The sequence below is a fragment of the Taudactylus pleione genome, unplaced genomic scaffold (genome assembly GCF_031769625.1).
Source record: "Taudactylus pleione unplaced genomic scaffold, aTauple2 ptg000282l, whole genome shotgun sequence".
NCBI lineage: Eukaryota > Metazoa > Chordata > Amphibia > Anura > Myobatrachidae > Taudactylus > Taudactylus pleione.
In genome coordinates, this window is record NW_028284684.1 from 15,356,317 (window position 1) to 15,374,964 (window position 18,648).

General features: G+C 40.9%; 1 protein-coding gene across 14 annotated transcripts in view; it reads left to right on the forward strand.

Moving 5' to 3' along the window:
• Window positions 1-17,869, forward strand: part of NCOR2 (nuclear receptor corepressor 2) — a 535,580-nt gene extending 517,711 nt beyond the window's left edge. For 11 of the 14 annotated variants that reach the window (XM_088482142.1, XM_088482139.1, XM_088482136.1 and 8 more), the window contains 5 exons: window positions 1,084-1,229; window positions 3,380-3,433; window positions 4,846-5,073; window positions 6,284-6,460; window positions 16,079-17,869. In XM_088482142.1, coding sequence (XP_088338268.1) covers window positions 1,084-1,229; window positions 3,380-3,433; window positions 4,846-5,073; window positions 6,284-6,460; window positions 16,079-16,254 — 781 coding nt within the window. In that variant the 3' untranslated portion in view covers window positions 16,255-17,869. The remainder of the gene's footprint in view (window positions 1-1,083; window positions 1,230-3,379; window positions 3,434-4,845; window positions 5,074-6,283; window positions 6,461-16,078) is intronic. The other 3 variants (XM_088482137.1, XM_088482140.1, XM_088482138.1) reach the window with 2 other exon arrangements.
• The last annotated feature ends 779 nt before the right edge of the window (window positions 17,870-18,648 follow it).

The following is an 18,648-nucleotide window of genomic DNA, read 5'->3' on the forward strand; positions in this document are numbered from 1 at the left end:
ACTAGAGGGGGTAGAGGAGATGCAGTGTCTAGCATGGGTGCAGATAGTCTCCGCTGTGTCCAATCAAAGCCTGTGTTTAAAAACCTTCAGAGCAACATTTACTTTTTCTAGATGCCTATATTGTCAGCAAAAGGAGAGGATCCAGTGCAGTTGAAATTAAACACCGATTAACTGAAGGGGCCCATGACATTGTATTTCCATAGCTCTACGTTGTGGTGGTACAAGGCACGATGCCTGAAAATGTACTTAGTTGGTGGACATAGCCATTAATTAAAAATGTTAAACATGTTTTCAACTGAGTCTACAATATTAAGGGAATAATGTGTGTTATTCCCTCATTTTAGTGGGTCCTCAACAGTCTCCACTGGTCCAGAAATTGTCTGTGCTACTAGCAGTGCGCTGGCTTACCTCTGAGTTTTCCTTTATAATTTAGAAATTACACGCTCTCGTCATTTGGGGCTTGTAATTTGTCTCAAATACTCAATGACCAGTGCTCGGGACTTGTTACAAGCTGCAATGTGTTGATAGACAGGACAGTCTCTTAGATGGGCCTTTGGCAGTTAGACAGTGAGCTGTAGAGTTTTTCTGTGGGATCCCAGTATAGTTTGTCAAGGTGATGTGTATTGTTTAGCTGGATTTGCTCAGAACACTAAATAAGGCCCTTAATTATTGCCACAATTTGATACAGTCTTAATATTTGTGCCATATTTGTATGCATCTACTTGTATTCTCCATACTTTGTGTACGTATTTTATGCTACCCTCCATTAAACATGTAATATATATTGCAGAGGTGCATTTAGCTAAGGTTGGTGCACATTTTTGTTAGCTGCATTCATCTCCTGAAACTCCTGTTTCCATTTTCATCAAAAACCATTATTATCCTGTAAATTTGTAACTGCAAATGGGTGGTTCCAGGGTCATTCAGCTTTTACGGTGTTGGTCTGGTTATTATAGAATATTGTGTAGGATTCTTGACAAGAACACCTTGAGCCATTCACAAAAATATTATATACCCATGACAGACACTGAAAAGTATTGCTTTATTTTGTGACATACATTGTATATATTTTTCTCTCTACAGAATGGGTTCGAAATCCCCAGGGAACAACACGCAACCCCCAGCGTTCTTCAGTAAGCTGACTGAGAGCACCTCTGCTATGGTTAAATCCAAGAAACAGGAGATCATTAAAAAGCTTAGTACAACCAACAGGAATGAGCCAGAGTATAGTAAGAGTTTCCATGTTTGTTTTTTCACACAGAAGAAGTTTGGATTGGGAGGAGGGTGGAAGCTTTATACAATTCTGGGACAACATTGGAGAAACTTGAGTTACCTCAAGTTTGTACTGTTCTAGAGTAGTCCCTAGACACAGCCATGTTGCCAGGGATTAGTAAATGCTAAAGAGTTGTTGGCATTCCGAGGTTGCCATGATGCTCTATACCAAATAAATGTTATGTAAAGTCGGGCCAGTTGCAAGGGGAGAACCAGTTTGCTGGAGAGATTGGAAAGCAGTGTGCTCAGCATGCTAATCTTTTAACTGGGTCACTACAGCCCACTTCTATATTGCTGCTCTCTGCAACCCGTACTGGTAACTGACAGAGCACTGTTCAGCTGGGCAATTAGCCTACTAGCCAGGCAAATTAGCAAGCTAGTAGCTCCTCTTAAACATGCTTGCCACCAGAAATCCACAAAAGAGGGTTTATCTGTAAGGCCAAATATAAATATAATAATAATAAAAACTGCAACTCTTAATATGACATGCAGAAGTGAGAAAAATACAGCATTCATACAAATAGAACAAAATGTGCCATTAATGGCACAAGCAGCTGATAAGCATAATAAATTTGATAAATGGAGGCTTTGTGCTCATCTGTTAAAAGTGTAAGTGAAACTGTAGTGCAGTTTTGAAACTCTAACTTTAATAGTTTCAGTAAAAGCTTAATTGCAATGTATAAATAAATTATTTATGGTTAATAACACAAAATACCATTCTTGAGAAACCCGCTGTAAAACTGTGCCCCTCCCCCTCTGTCATACATCCTGCTATAGTGCCTTAGTCACAGCCAATCAAGAACATGTAATAGCTTGTTTATGTCCAGATTATTTCCCACATATCAGGATTATTCATATTTTGTCCAGCCCAAAACATAGGCAACTCCATGTAGTGAATATAAAAAGGTTAATACTGAAGTACGTATACATCTTAAATACCTAATGTTTTTAACACCTAAAGTTCTCAGCTAAATAAGCTTGCGCCACTGTATTTAAGTTGATGGTTTTATTTGATTTAATTCATAGTGCCCCACCCCTCCCCTTCCTCAGCCAAAACCATTTTATTCACTATGCTCTAAAAAGCTGGCCCAGCATAGTGCAGTCTGTTTTGGAAGGTAAAAGTTGTACTAGTAGTGTGAAGTGCTTACTCTCCGGGTGGACTTCAGCTATACTTAACAAGTCTCCCTTAGTGTTCCATGACTACAGATGGCTAAGTGTTTCTTTCTAAGTTCATTAGGTGGATGCTCCTGTGTTTATAGCAGATACACGCACACTCCTACAGAAGTCTGGTATATGTGTGCACCTTTAATGGCACCTCACTTGTTGTTTATCCTTATTCTTAGGGAAACCAAGTTGTTGTTTTTTTACGCAGAAGGGGCTGTTGATATAGGGCAAAAAAAAGAAAACATCAACTGCCCTGCTGGCAGGTCCTCTTCAAATCTAAGATATCTATGAATGTACTGATCCTATTACACATCTCAATCTTTTTGACAGGGGAAGTTGCAAAAAATGTAATCGAATTTTTTTTTTTAAATTAAAGACACTTTCACATACCCTGATACCTTCATATAGAAAATTTCATAAAGCACCACTTATAGTGGGTTGGGTACAGGATGCCAGCTCTCATGATCCTGGCGGCCAGAATCCCGACGACAACTTGTTGGTCGGTATGCTAAACCTCTCCCTACCCTAACCTCTCCCCCTAGTGCCTAAACCTAACCTTCCCCCCTCCCCGCACCATAAACCTAACCCTCCTCCCTTAGTGCCTAACCCTAAACCTAACCCCAACCCCACTACTTACCTTCGGTATCCCGTCGGTTGGGATGCCGGCGTCAGGATTCTAGCACCAGTAATGTAAGCGTCGACATGCTGACCTCCTTATAGCATGCAGGTTCAGACACCAAAACAAATACAGTACATAATAATATGGTGGAGGATATATGAAATTAAGTAACAGAATATTGATAGAAACTGTACTCTATCCTTATTGAGTTTAACACCAGATCTGCCCCATATTATTAGTACTGTGATGTGTGATTTTCTTCTACGAAAATATGGTCTTGAAACAGTGAATTGTACTAGATTGTTATTTTATTTTACTTGCCAGATATTGGACAGCCGGGAACAGAAATATTTAACATGCCAGCCATTACAGGATCAGGTAATACATTTATATATTTTGGAAGAGGCAACAGTCCATATGCTGGTCTAAATATTTTGCCTTCATGTATTGAGAGATTAGTAGTTGTGTCTGCACTAAATGTCACACATTCATAAAAGTGAAATTCCTGACTCAAAAGCGTGTGGAAGTTGCTATGTTTATGACTGAGAGCATGACTCCAATTGTATGATGAACCTGATAGCACTACCAGATCTAATCCTAGCTTAAATACACCATGCAGCGCAATATGCCTGTTGTGAGTGAGCCACCAGATCCTGCACAATTCTGCTAGCGTTGGCCATCTTTTTTTTGCTAAGAATGCGTCCAAGTTGCGATGCAACTAGTACGCACCAGGAGACTGTGCTGATTTGATATGTGACACTTGTATATCTGTGTGCACCTGAGTCTGAAAACGGCACTTGGTGTAAAAAAAAAATAAAAAAACAGTGGCTGCTACATTGTAGCACTTCTCATGCTGATTGAGAGACTTAAGCTGGGTACACACCTGAACAATATATCTGCAAATCGACTGATCTACAGATATATATATACAGATGATGGTTGTTTATACACACTGAACAATCATCACTGCCATCTGGCCGGGAGTCGCGGCGCGCCCCACTCCCCGGCGGCCTGTGCAGCAAATGTATGGGCGTTCGTCGTACCGCCCGTACTCACAGCCTGGTGTGTAGATTTATCTGCCACTGGCTGCTGCACAGCTGGGGAGATATGTCTATAACATATTGTATGTACACACTGGCCGACGCACACAGGATATATCATCCGTTGAAGTGAACAGCCGATATGCCGGCCAGTGTGTGCCCAGCATAAGTTGCTCACAGATATACAAGTGTCACCTGTCAAATGAATTAGCAGAGTCTGCTCATGTGTGGAGGTCGCATCACATTTCGACTTAGATGCGTTTTCGTCAAAAAAGACCTCTGGCGCTAGCAGAGTTTCTCAGAACCAGGCGCGACAGGTGGGGCTGTTTGGCCCGACTGCAGCAAAGACAAGCGAGGACACATCTGTGTATGTGTGTGTGTGTGTGTGTATAAATGTGTGTGTGTAGGTATATATGTATGTTTTTTTTACCTAGAGAACATAGTTGTTAGTTCCTTGCAGAAACCCTTGATGTTCATAAATTTGATGTTGGTGTCAGGCACCTGGCTTATGGTGCTTTAACGTTATACCCATGCACCCAGAATGTTAAAACCTATGCTTAGAATTACGATATCACACAATAAGAAACTGTAGTAATCCTGATACTGACGTGAATAAGGTTTGTATATAAGGAAAAAAATCAGAGTGGAACTTAAATAAGTAGAACACATTGATGCTGTCATAGCCACAGCACAAAAAATGTTAAAGGCCCTTTTTCCTACTTAAATTTACCTTTACCCTATTTTTGCCAGGACCAATCGGTTGCAGAACGCAAGCTGTGCAGGAGAGCTCCAGCAGTAACATAGGGTTGGAGGCCATAATTAGGAAGGCCCTAATGGGTAAATATGATGAGCAGTGGGAAGACCGCTCAGCACTCAATACCAATGCTTTTAACCCTTTGAATGCCAACGCAAGCCTGCCCTCTGCTATACCTTTAACGGCTGCTGATGGACGGAATGACGACATGCGGTCCTTGCCAGGTCTGCTGCTTTATTTTTCATTTCACACTTCTGGTCTACCCTACTGTTACATATATATAATTATTATTTTTTTTTTTCTACTTTCTTCTTTTGGTTTATTAATTTTAGTTTTTGTTGCCATTGCTGTTAACCATGTAAAGCTCTGCCTGCTTCCTCTTCTGTAGCACTTATGATGCTCCAAACTTTTCTATCCACTGACACAAGAAAGTTTTGAGTTTTTTATAATTAATCACCAGAGTGCTACCTCACAGTCTTGGACTGTAGTCCTATCAGTCTAGGTAACCAATATCTATGTTGAATTTGTATGACTGTTATTTACTATACAGGAAAGCAGTGTATCAGGTCAAAAAATGTAACTTGTAATACTGAAAAAAGTTACTTCATAGGTAGGGAACCCAGAGAAGGAAGGCTATTGTATTGAATATCTAAAACAAAGCATAACATTTATTAACATAATATTTTATTATATGTCAATATTCATGAGGCTAAAACATCACTAGTAAGTTAGACCACATATGTGACATACCAAGAGGTAGCTATCACGCTGTGTCTACCAAAGGGTCCTTTTGAATCAAATTAGGTATTTACATTGTTAAGGTGAATACACACTTAACGATTCGCTCCATGAGCATTAACGTAAGTGTTTGCCAGGCTCAATGTCGTTAACGACATTGAGCCTATACACTGAACTATATCGTAAGTGACATCACTGGCAGCATCCCTGAACATGCACAACCTGACGATATCGTCAGGTTGGCCTGCATGTTCAGGCGATGAAAGATATCGTTAACTAGCCGCGGGAGCGCGCATCGTTAACGATATCTTGCATGCGCACTGGACGATATTGTTAACGATATCGTTATCATTCAATCGTTCACAATATCAGCTAGTGTGTACGCGGCATTAGATGGAACTCTTGCTGGTGGGTTATTTTCAAGAGGTGCAGCTAAAATTCAAGTTGTTATAATAGTGTTCGCTGATAATATTTTAATATTCTAATTGAAGTGCAGGAAAAGGGATCATCTTGTGTAGAGATAGATATAGCTTTTTTTTTTGTTTATCTCAAAACACCCACAGAGCTGGCTCCGGTGTCCACGAATTTTCCTGACTGTGGCTACCCCACATTTTGCTAGTGCTCTTCACAATCCACTTTTAATTTTCTTTTGCTAAGGGGCTTTCACAGTGCTTTAGGTTTGTTTGTTTATTTCAGGCAGTGGAGGGAAGCCCAAGACGTCCAGACCAAGTAGCCGGAAGTCAAAGTCACCTGCACCAGGACAGCCTTCGGGAGAGAGGCCTCCCTCTGCTTCATCTGTACACTCAGAGGGTGACTGCAACCGAAAAACCCCTTTAACAAACAGAGTGTGGGAGGAGAGGCCGTCCTCTACAGGTGAGGAAGAAGGGCTGATCCTATCACCTGTGTCCACTGTGCATCTTCCTTTTCTCATCAGCTACAATGAATAGTGATCATAGATTTGGTTTGTCACTTAACTGGTCAATAGCAAATTGAAAGCTCAAATGACCACCCTGTTTTAATTTAAAGATGCTGACTTTGTCTAGCACATGGGAATGTTTATAAACATTTACTTATATTACGCTTTACATTTGGGAACAAAATAGTAATAAAACAAGATTGGGTGGTGACAAACAGACATAGAGGCCGTACTCGCAAACTTACAATCTGTAGGGAAATAGACACTGATACACAATGATAAGTGCTACATATTGGATATTGGTCCAGCCACATTGCAGAGGTTCTTGATGGGATGTATGATGCAGTCACATAGCAATGTTGGCATAATGAGACAGTGAAGAAAGAGAAAATAAGTTATGTGTAGACCGTATAGAGGTAATTTAATTGGGTAGGATAGCTTATGGAGGTTATTTGCATGGTTCAGGAATCTGATAAGCTTGTCTGATGAGGTGAGTTTTCAGGGAACACTTGAAGGTTTGGAGACTAGAGGAAAGCCTTATTGTGTCTGGGAGGACATTCAACAGAGAAGATGCAGCCCGAAAAAAGTACTGTAACCGTGAATGGGAGCAGGTAATGAGTGTAGATGAGAGATGCAGATATTGTGCTTTTAGGAGAGGTCGAGCTGGGATATATTTTGAGATAAGCGAAGAGATGTATCTTGGCGTTTTGTTAATACAGGTTAAGTCTCCTATATCCAAAATGCTTGGGACCAGGGGTATTTTGGATATCGGAATATTCTCTATTTTGGAATATTTGCATACCATATTAAAAATAAATGTCTTAAGAATAGGGCCCAAATCTTAACACAGAATGCATTTGATTCATATACACCTTATACACACAGCCTGAAGGTCATTTTATACAATATTTTTAATAATTTCATTTATGTTTCATACGGAATCGGTATGAAATACCGCCGGCCGCATGGTTCGATTCCCGTCAGCGCCTGGCCGACAAAAGCAGAGTTCCCGGCAGCGGAAGCCCGACAGCGTTGGAAATCCCGATCGTCGCTAAGGTAAGTATAGACTACCCTAACCCTCCTTAGGGGTGCCTAGCCCCAACCTCCCCCCCCCCCCCCCCCCCCCCCCCGAGTGCCTAACCCTAACACCCCCCCCCTTCCCCGCTGCCTAAACCTAAGTCCCCCGAGGGGGTGCCTAACCCCCCCCCCCTGCGCGGCTGTCCGCTCGCGGCGCCCGGCATCGGGGAAATGACAGGCGTCTAGATATAGATGCCGGTCATATATCCCACGCCGGGATAAAGCAGTCGGGAAGCCCATTGTATACCTCATATACACCTTATACACACAGCCTATAGGTCATTTTATACTATATTTTTAATAATTTTGTGCCTTAAACTAGGGATGTGCAGGCTCGGATAGGTTCGAGTTTGCACGTGGAGTTCGGATTTTTCCCTCCAAAAAAACGGAACTCAGAACGAGGCAAAACGTCATCTTACATGGACGAACATCATCATTCCTGGACAAAAGACCAGGAATGATGATGTTCGTCCATGTAAGATGACGTTTTGCCTCGTTCTGAGTTCCGTTTTTTTGGAGGGAAAAATCCGAACTCCACGTGCAAACTCGAACCTATCCGAGCCTGCATATCCCTACCTTAAACAAAGTTTGTATACATTGAACCATCAAAAAGCAAAGGTTTCATTATCTCAGTCATGCTAAAAATATTCCGTATTTCGGAATATTTGGATATGGGAGACTCAACCTGTAGCTTTATGTGTAAGAAAGTATTTTAGATTGAATTCAGTAGAATACGGGTGGAGGGTCTTTGAGCGGAGCAGCAGACGAACATTTAGTGTGGAAAATCAGCCTCACAGCTGATTTCAAAATTGTAGTAGTGAAAGTCTGTTTTGGGGAAGACCAGTAAGGAGATTATTGCAATTATCAATACGGGAGATAATGAGTGCGTGAATTAGAGTTTTTGCAGTGTCTTGTGTAAGAACCGGGCATATTCTGGATATGTTTTTTAGATGTATGCAACAGGATTTGGACAGATTGAATGTGGGGAACAAAAGACAGTTCAGACTCCAGGATGACACCTAGGCAGCAAGCTTGTGGGTTAGGGTTGATTGTTGAGTTATCAACAGCGATAGAGATATCAGATTGGTAAGTACTATTTTCCAGTGGAAATATTGTTAATTCTGTTTTGAAAAGATTAAGGGGTTTATGTATCAAGAAGTGAAAAGTTTGGAGAAGTTGCCCATACCAACCAGTCAGATTTGAAGTAGCATTTATCAAGTACAGTCTATAAAATAATAGGTAGGAGCTGATTGGTTGGTATGGGCAACTTTTCCACTGGTCCACATTTCACTGCCTATCATTATCCACCCGCCGAAATCCCGACACCAAGCATACCGAACGAAGGTAAGCCGGGCGTCGGGACCTCTTAGCCGCTGTAGGGGGGGGTTAGGTTTAGGGACTCCTGGGGGGACTTAGGGTTAGGCACCCCCCCCGGGAGAGTTAGGCTAAGGGAAGGGGGGATTTGGGTTAGGCTACCCCGGGGGGGAGGTTAGGGTTAGGCAAAAGGGGAGGGTTCGGTTTAGGGGGAGGGGGGGTTAGTTTCAGGCACCCCTGGGGGAAAGTTAGGGTTATGCACTAGGGGGGGTGGGTTAGGGTTAGGCACCCCTAAGGGAGGGTTAAGGGGGAAAGGGGTAGGGATAAACCTACTTCCCTCCGCTGTCGGTATCTTCACCCATTGGGCTGCCGGGGTCGGGATTTCAACCGCCGGCCTGACGTCCGGCGGTCATACATACCGATTCCGTAGGATAGGTAGATCGGAGCATCATCCACATACAGGTGATACTGAAATCCAAAGGAGCTAAGTTTGCTAAGAAACCTGGTATAGAGTAAGAAAAGCAGAGGATCTAGGACTGAGCCTTGCGGTACTCCACCTGATGGGGGGGGGGGTAGGCTCCGTGTTGTGCTTTTAAGAGGGGGTAGGGGCAGACTCCGTGCGGATTGGCGGGGGCCCCCACAACTTAGTTGGTCTGGGGCCCCCACAAGCCTTAATCCGGCCCTGATGGGGAGCATATATTATTTATTTATTACCAGTTATTTATATAGCGCACACATATTCCGCAGCGCTTTACAGAGAATATTTGGCCATTCACTTCAGTCTCTGCTCCAGTAGAGCTTACAATCTATGTTCCCTATCACATGCTCACACACTTACACACTAGGGTTAATTTGTGTTGGGAGCCAATTAGCCTACCAGTATAGTTTTGGAGTGTGGGAGGAAACCGGAGTACCCGGAGGAAACCCACGAAAGCACAGGGAGAATATACAAACTCCGTAAAGGTAGGGCCGTGGTGGGAATCGAACCCATGACCTCAGTGCTGTGAGGCAGTAATGCTAACCATTACACTGTCTGTGCTGCCCATCAGTATATCCCTCGTCAGTGCAATAGTGATCAGATGAGGTACACCATCAGTAACATACAAGATTTCAAAGTGTAAAAAAACTTAACAGCACTCCACTTAACTGAGCGTTTGCTATAAATACCAGTCTGTTGTCTCAAACAATTTAAGAATATGAGTTTCTGAGTTGTAGAATCAAGAGAATCTATATATACACCCCACTTGTCATAAAACTTTTTCATCCCTTTTTCAACATCTGGTAATGTGGCCTTCTTATTAAGGTGGAGGAATTGAAGCAGCATATGTTTAAGCGCCTGTAAGGTAGGAGATGAGAAAACAGTCCAGTTACGCAAAATAATTTTTTTTGGCCATGGTGACAACCATGGTGAGCAATGCTATAAGTTCCCTATGTCGGCCATAAAGGTCCCAATACATTAAATTTGCACATAGCATAGACATAAACTAAGGTGACACACATTATTAAAAAATCACATTATCTTATCCCAGAATCGTCTAATTTTCCCACGTTTCCATATGTTGTGAAAATAAGGAGCGTCTCCACATTTACATTTAAGACATATATCCTCCGAAACGACATATTTCCTTTGAACCGGGGAGAGATAGGCACGATGTAATGTCTTACCATGTACTTACTACAACACTTCTGAGTGGAGAATCTTCATAGTCTTCTCCATGTGTAGCAGGAGCAGAGGAGGTCACCTTTTAACACAAGTGGCCCAGAGTAACTCGGAGGTGGCAGGGAGTAAATCGGAGTAAATAAATCTAGTTGTATAAGGCATAGCTGTGGAGATAATACAAATAGAGCGCAACGTGTCTGACTCATCAGGTCTAATCATAGCTAATGGCAGGCCTTGAATTAGATGTCGGATTTGCAAATACATTGGAAAAAATCCTTGTTAGAAATTAAAAATTTAGATTGAATCTGAAAAGAGAGCAAGTGGCCTCCTGGATCATCTCTAATGGCCAATATCCCTTTGTTTATCCAGCGGAAAAAAAAGTAGCATTTTCTAACCAATGCTTGAATAACTGGTTCCCCCAAAATGTAATAAATATGAACACTGTGAGGCATCTATTAAATGTATGATTGATGCAGAGCCAGGCCAAATAAGCATCATGGAGCAAGTGGAAGTGGTAAGGAGAGTGCAGGGCACATGTAAAAGTGTGGCTAGGGAATACACCAGAGCTTCCTCCAGGGCCTTATGTGTATAACATTCACTTCCCATTGTCCAGTCAGATGCCTTATTTTTGTATGACAATTAAGAAGCCACATAAGTGTTAAAATACTGCAAGTAATTTAACATTTTGGAATCATGCTTTTGTACATTATCACCTAAAAAAACAAATTAAAAGTTACACACCGACAGAAAAACGCTATGCAATAATATGTCCCTGTATTTTTCATGCTGGTTTTAGAGCAGCCGATTTAATAGATTCTGTGACCGTTGCAAGAGAACCTAGACCTCTGATGTAAATGTTTTTCATAAGCTGTCTGAAAATTAAAAATGAAATTACACGATAGAGGAAAAACATATATTCAATTACTTAGCAAAGAATAAAAAAAAGCTGTGTTTTTTTTCGGAGGACAAAATACAATAGAAGCAGTGTCTCGTGCCACTATATGCGAGTTTGCAAAAGTGAGTTTGTTTCATGAAATACGCATACATCACACAAATGCTTGCACCTGAGAAATGCAAGATCCAATTGGAAATGCCAATTGCAGTAGTCATGGCGAGGGTGTGCGACTTTACTACAAAATGTGACCTGGGAGAAGTGCATGTAAACGTGGGGAAACCACCCTGAACTCCAATAAAGTCACAACTGAGCTAGTAGGACCATATAGAAGGCTCTTAGTGGCCATAAGGAAAGTACTGGAGGTTTTTAAAATATGTAAAATGGCTGATTTTTGCACTTTTTAATATTGGTTGAAAAATGATAGCAAGCAAGTGTTTTTCATCAAATTAAAGTCTTAATGAAAATGTACTATACATACATTTCTCTGTAGTTTTTATACAAGTTTGTAAAAGGTTGGAATTAACACACTTACCTCTTATCTGTAAGTTCAAAACCCCTTACCATCAATACAACATCCCCCACATACCTGCCCCACATCATAATTTAACCCAATATTGAGCTTTTTATAGAAATTAATCTGAAAACTGACATGTCTTTATTGATCAAATGATGCGATTTAAACCCCTCAAAGTGCATGAGTATTCATAGATAGGGGTGTACCGGAGGTTCGCTAAATTTTTACCTTAAAATAAAGATGTTCCCTATATTTTCACCTGTTTAGAGAGGTGCACACAAACTAAGGCAAATTTTCTGCGAATTAGCAATGCGAGTTTGGAATTGTATTGCAAATTAAATTCGCAATGTGAGTTTGTAGTGAGAGCGGTTCGCTGATCCCAACTTACATCTAATAAGATTTGATCAAATAGAGTTCTCTATTTTTTGCATCCCAGAGCGTCAACATTTTTAGACTGATGGTACCTATCCCTCACCCATGATGATGATGACGACAACACTGTAATAAGGATGTAATGGCTATACTACATACTTCCACCTTGCTTTGAAAGTATTTTATGTGCTGACGAATAGATGCTTCAAGTTTCAAAGACAATGGGGTAGGGCTCACAAGGTAGAGGACAAGCAGAAACTAATTAAGTATACTGAGGTATAAAAGTCCATAATTGCCCTAAGAAGCTGGTATTGTCATGTGAGCTTATAGGAACAACAGACCAGCTCACCTTTTCCAAAATTGTGAAGCGTCTCTGCAGGCCAGCGTGTCTGCAGCACAGTGCAGTGTTCTCCCAGTCAAGTTGTAAATGAGTTTGCGATCTTTGCTCATAAATAATAATAATAAATGCCTGACTTGTCAATTGTGGGTTGTCTGGCATCAACAAACAACCTAATAGGGCATGTTAATGTAATTCGGCCAAAAATAGTCCAATTCTTTTCCAGAGAGATGTTTTTCCTGAACCACTGGTGGAAGCACCAGACCTCTTCCTAAAACACAAAAGAAACCCCCCTACTTTGGTGATGACCATTCCCCTTCATTGGAGCAATACCACAAGTAAACAGTATAAGGAGCATTGTCTGAACACTTTACCACTGATTATGGGCCAAATTTAATTAGCTCCATTCATTTAGCGCGGGTGAAAAAGGGTGGTGGCCTTGCCCTTTTACGCCTGGGGCTATTCAATTCCCTTCCCTTTTTCCCTTCCCCGAGCCCCTTATTAACATTAACATATAGAATCTGTAATAAGTTCACAGACCTATGCGTTAACAGGGTCATGGCACCCGTTAACACACTATTTAATGCAGATTTCTTTTCGGGTCCCATCAGACCCGAAAAAAAAAATCCCAGTTGAGTGCAGGCTGCCTTCAGGGCTAATTAAATAGCCCGGGGAATAATTAGCCCACTGTAAATTAACGCTGCTAATAGAATTCACCCCCTAAGTTAAAAGTAAACATCAAAATCAGATTCAATACTTTTGGATCTTCAATAAGAAATCGTGTATATTTAGTGTTCCATTTCATAGTTAATATTAAGATCAGTTTAATAAAATGAGAAGTTCAACATTTTGTGTTTCTGCAAATCGTCAATTGTAAAAAATTTAGTCTAGTTAATATAGTTAATGATTAATATAATGCATAAACTAATACTAAAATAAAGCTTTCCAAAAGAATAGTTAAGGGGTCTCTCCACCATTCAACAAATGAATTCAGTAAATTATACATGTCCAGCCTTTCAAGCTTTTTGGCAAATGGCAGTAGGTCCTCATGGTCTTTTTATGGAAGGTGGTTCTTCTAGAAAAATGATCAGTGTATCAGTACCTGGTGTAGAAAATGCTTGGTTATCCCCATTTTGTGTCTCGGGCTCATAACCTATGAACATTAATGGCAACAAATGTAAGAAGTGCACCTGGACAGGATTTTGTGCACAGTTAGTGGTGGCACTCATCTAAATCTGGTAATATCTCAAGGGATGTGGGAGATGCTGCAGCTGCTGTTTTCAAATCAGGTTAGACCTAGATACTGTAATGACTTATCCCAGCTGCTGGTGATAGCATGGAATCTCTAGGCTCAAGTATGACAAATCAACCCCGTTCTGCAACTGGATTCTCTTGCACTATCCTAGGTCCTTTTACCACTCTCTTAATCAAATGATTTTAACTTTCTCTCAAACTTACCTTTAGGGCATTTCATAGAAAGTGAAACTAAACTGACTAAAAATAAATTTGCTAAATCATTGCTTTTTCAAGTTAAATTTGGTCTAAAAGAACATCAGTGTTCCCTATACTGGTGAAGAGATATGTGGCAACACTAGTATTTCTGTAAATTATATTCTTGAAGCTAGCTACTATTGGAAACAAATGCAAGTGAATAGCCTATCATTAGCCCCACGCCAAAATCCCGACGCCCGGCATAATGAACATTAGTAAGCCGGGCGTCGCAAGCAGTTAGTTGCAAGGGGGGAGAGGGTTAGGTGTAGGCACCCCTGGGGGAACTTTAGGGTTAGGTACCCCCCGGGAGGGTTAGGATTAGGCAAGGGGAAGGGGGGGTTAGGGTTAGGCACCACCAGGGAGAGGTTAGGGTTAGGCACCCACCCGAGAGAGTTAGATTTAGGGTGCGGGGAGGGGGGGTTAGGGTTAGGCACAACCCCGGAGTCTTAGGGTTAGGCATCCCCAAAGGAGGGTTGGGGGGGGGGTAAGAGGAGGGTTAAATATACTTACCAGCCGGCATTGCCCAGGATTTTAACAATGTTTATTTACACCTCATCCTCCAACTAACCTCTCCTTAGGCAAGCCTCACTAAGTGTGTGACAATCTTCCCCATCCACAGTCCTAAGGTCTTCCTTCTAGGATCTGTAACGGTGTAAAGCAAACTTCGGAGATGGAAGCATTCAAAATTTGTAGAATGTACAGTGTAAACACGGCCAAGAGCTTCTGTTGCTCTGATACCAGAATGACCATCTACAGCGACTCCTTGTTTTCTGCGCAGAAAAACTTTGGGAGAAGCATTCCATGTGTAATATTTTGGCAGCTCACAGTACAGCAGGGTCCTTGCAAAGTCATCATTTTGACACAGTTGGAAGAAAGAAGTAAATGCTGTTGCGTAATTTGGTATAGTCAGAGAGCTGGGAATGCTGGCAAAGCCTGCTAAAGCTCTCTTCAATAATAAACATTAAGATCATGACAACACAAAATGCTTGCTCCAAGGCCCTACCCATATGCTGTGAGGTCCCACAATGAGCGCCCAGCAAAAATTGTGGTTTTAAATTAATTAAAAATTAACAGTAATTTAGATTAAAACATTTTTTGCCTCCGCCGTGTTATAATACGCTCGTATGTAAAATGTCACGATCTTCGCTTGTAAACTGTAGATTTGTATAGAAAGACAGAAGGACAAATTTTCGCTTTGATATAGTAGAGAAGATAGAAAGAAAAAATCGTAGATAAGCTAAATCCTTTTGTAATTCCGTACCTGACCTGTAGAGGTCGAATGCTATGCAAAAATTGTTGTTTTCATTAATTAAAACTTAACAGTAATGAATTTTGAGTTCAAATTTTTTTTAGTTGCCTCCGCCGTGCTTTAATACACTCGTATGTGTGTGTGTGTGTGTATGTATATATATAAATATATATATATAAATATATATATATATATATATATATATATATATACACACACACACACACACACTCTACTAGTGGCAGCAGAGGAAGCAGTTCCCGGTGTACCTCAACCTTTGAATGCAGGACCTCGGGTAACCAATCTTCTGGAATCCGGTTTCATTTAGGATAGTATCATTCACATCTATGAAAAGTTGACATTTTCAACCTTTCTAACCATGTTCCACCATTAACTTAATTTTCAGCTTAGGGTGTAGTTATCCTTCAAGTCAGTGGTTCTCAGCCCTCCAGTTTTCCCAACAGGTCATGTTGTGAGGATTTCTGTCATTTCTGTATCAGGTGTGACAATTACTGACCTAACAAAATAGATTAGCTCACCTGTGCAAGATTAAAGACATGCACAAAACTTGAAAACCCTTGTTTTTATGGTAACTGTAAATTGACAGGAAAGATGAACAAAAGGTCTGACAATATAATCTGATATTAATTTTCTCTTCTTCTGCAGGGTCAACGCCATTTCCATACAATCCATTAACAATCAGACTCCCTACCAACCTTGTTGCTGCTCCACCCTCAACAAGCATTCCTCAGAGCAACTCTACCACCCCACAGAGGGCTCGGGATGAGGAGCCAAAACCATTGCTTTGTTCCCAGTATGAAACACTCTCTGACAGCGAGTGACAGCATCTTTGTGGCCAGCTTGTCAATAGTGGAGCTCTGGCCATGAAAGACTCCCCACAGCCAATCTGAATGCTCAGAAGCAACCAATGTGGTATCGCGACTGGAAAATTGGGATTGAAAAAAAAATTAAAAAAAGGAAAAGTCTGTAGTATGAAAAGCCTTAAAATGACTCCCTAATCTTCAAATGAGGGACCATTTTTGGGGGTTTCTGGCACACGTCTGCTCACAAAGGAGTAGAAAGTCCCAGACCTCATAGAAGATTGGATTTTTTTCAGCTCTATACTCAGGGGATATTTCCACCTGGTGCTTTGCTATATTGCATTGGTTTGTTAACAAAGCTGACTTGTAAACGTGATGACGTATGTCTGTGTACATTGTATATGTATGTACATGTGTTCATATGCACTTAAAATATATACACATTCCAATTTATTGCACACAGACCTAGCAGTGCAGAGCAGCTGCTTGCATGGCCATTGCAGGACTGTTACCAGTTTGGTTAGGATCCTACCAAAGGTTCCCTTACCATGTGTTTCTCCTTGACGCATCAGTGACAGTGCTGACGGCACTTGCTATGTTTTTTCCCCGACCCTCACCTCTACCTACGGAATGTTCTGCTGAAGGATTATTAGTAGTAAAGAGACGGCCTTTTGTGCAAACACTGCATGTTCTCTTCATCTTTGCTGGCGCACCTTCACTGTACATAGCGTGGCTCAGATCTAAGCAGCCTTACTTTGTAGGCTGTTCATTGTCACTCAGTCCTAATGATGCTGACATTTCCCTTGTCTTATTTTTCTACCTTTTTTTTTTACTGCCAGTGGGCAATTGACAAATAAAGAACATAAAGGATGCAAAAGATGAAATTGGTCACCTGTTAAAGATAAAACTTACTGCTGTGATTATATTATTGATTGACAGGCATAGCTTTGGGCTGAAGAGCAAACTCTTTCAATATATTTGCTTTGCCTGGGAGAGCTCACTAAAGGTATCCATTATCTGGCGATAAACAGGGTATGCTCTTTTTAGCATGTTTTCAAATATAGGGTTGTTATTCCCGTTAGCTAAAGGGGTAATAAAAAAAAAAAAACCACAGTCCAAGTGCTTTTCTTTTTTCCCCACCATGTCAAACAAATGAGGCTTGTGTGACAACATTTAATCCTGCGCATGATGCCTTATTGCTTCAGAATGTTCACAGAACATCATATTGTCCATGAAAATGAAATGAGCATGAATATTGCAAAGACTTGTGACCCTGTCATTTAGTATAACAGTAGCCATCCTTTTTGTTTTGTCTTGACCTGTGTGTATTTGTCTATATACTTGTTTTGTTAACCCCAGGTCATATATACACACTTACACACATGGCATAGAGGCTTAACCTACAACTTATTCTTACCACTTGCCACCTTTGTATTAATCCAATAGGAAGCTGGTACATCATCTGTTGATGTGACTTGAAATTGACTCTCCAAACCATAGTTTTGGGTGTTATTTTTTTTCTGTAAAGCGAACATGTCATGTATAATAAATTTGTTTTTGTTTCTTTTTTTATACAGGGAATGATATAGTAACTATATATTGTGAAAATGACAAATAAATTAAAGTATTACCTTTGTAGACTTCCCCCATATGTTTGCTGTAGGGGCTGACATTTTCTTGCTTGTGTGGGTATATACTGTAATCATACTTTACACTCTGGTACACACTGTTTAAGTTGTCAGACAAAATGCTGCCAATGAATCCTGTATATAAAATGTTAATATTTAATTTTTTTTATTGCAGGCTTACGTGTCTGTCACTTACACATAGGGGTAAATTTACTAAGCACGAATGAATTTAAATGCAGCTAAATCGTACGTTAAATGCATATTCGCAATTTACTAAATGCTAAAATCGGCCGAGTTTGTCCCATTCTAAAGGGAAAATCGGTCGAGAACACCTGAAACTCGGACGGTAACATGTTTTCGGACAAATAGACCATCGATCCAACTCGGAAGCCTTTTGCCATAGACATCAATAGGACCTGGAAATTTACTAAGGAATTCGAATTTGTCATCGCGGCCGAAATATACTGCAAATTGGCCACAAAAGACGCTAAAACTAACCCAAATAGAAATCTCAAATAGAACACCTTTTTCAATTCGAGTTTGACATCTGAACATACTTAACTATCACTGACAACTCAAATCTGTGGCCACTAAAAAGGGGATTAAGCATATGCATACACTTCTCTCATGTTACCAAGAGAAACAAAGCATGGCAGAGTTATCTGTGCTGGATGGAGATCTTGTGGGGGCTGTGAGATACCTGAGGCTCTGCCACCAGGCTGGAAGAAACCAAGGTCATGGAACTGAGCATGGTCAGCATTGGCTGATGGCAAGGTCATACATGCCG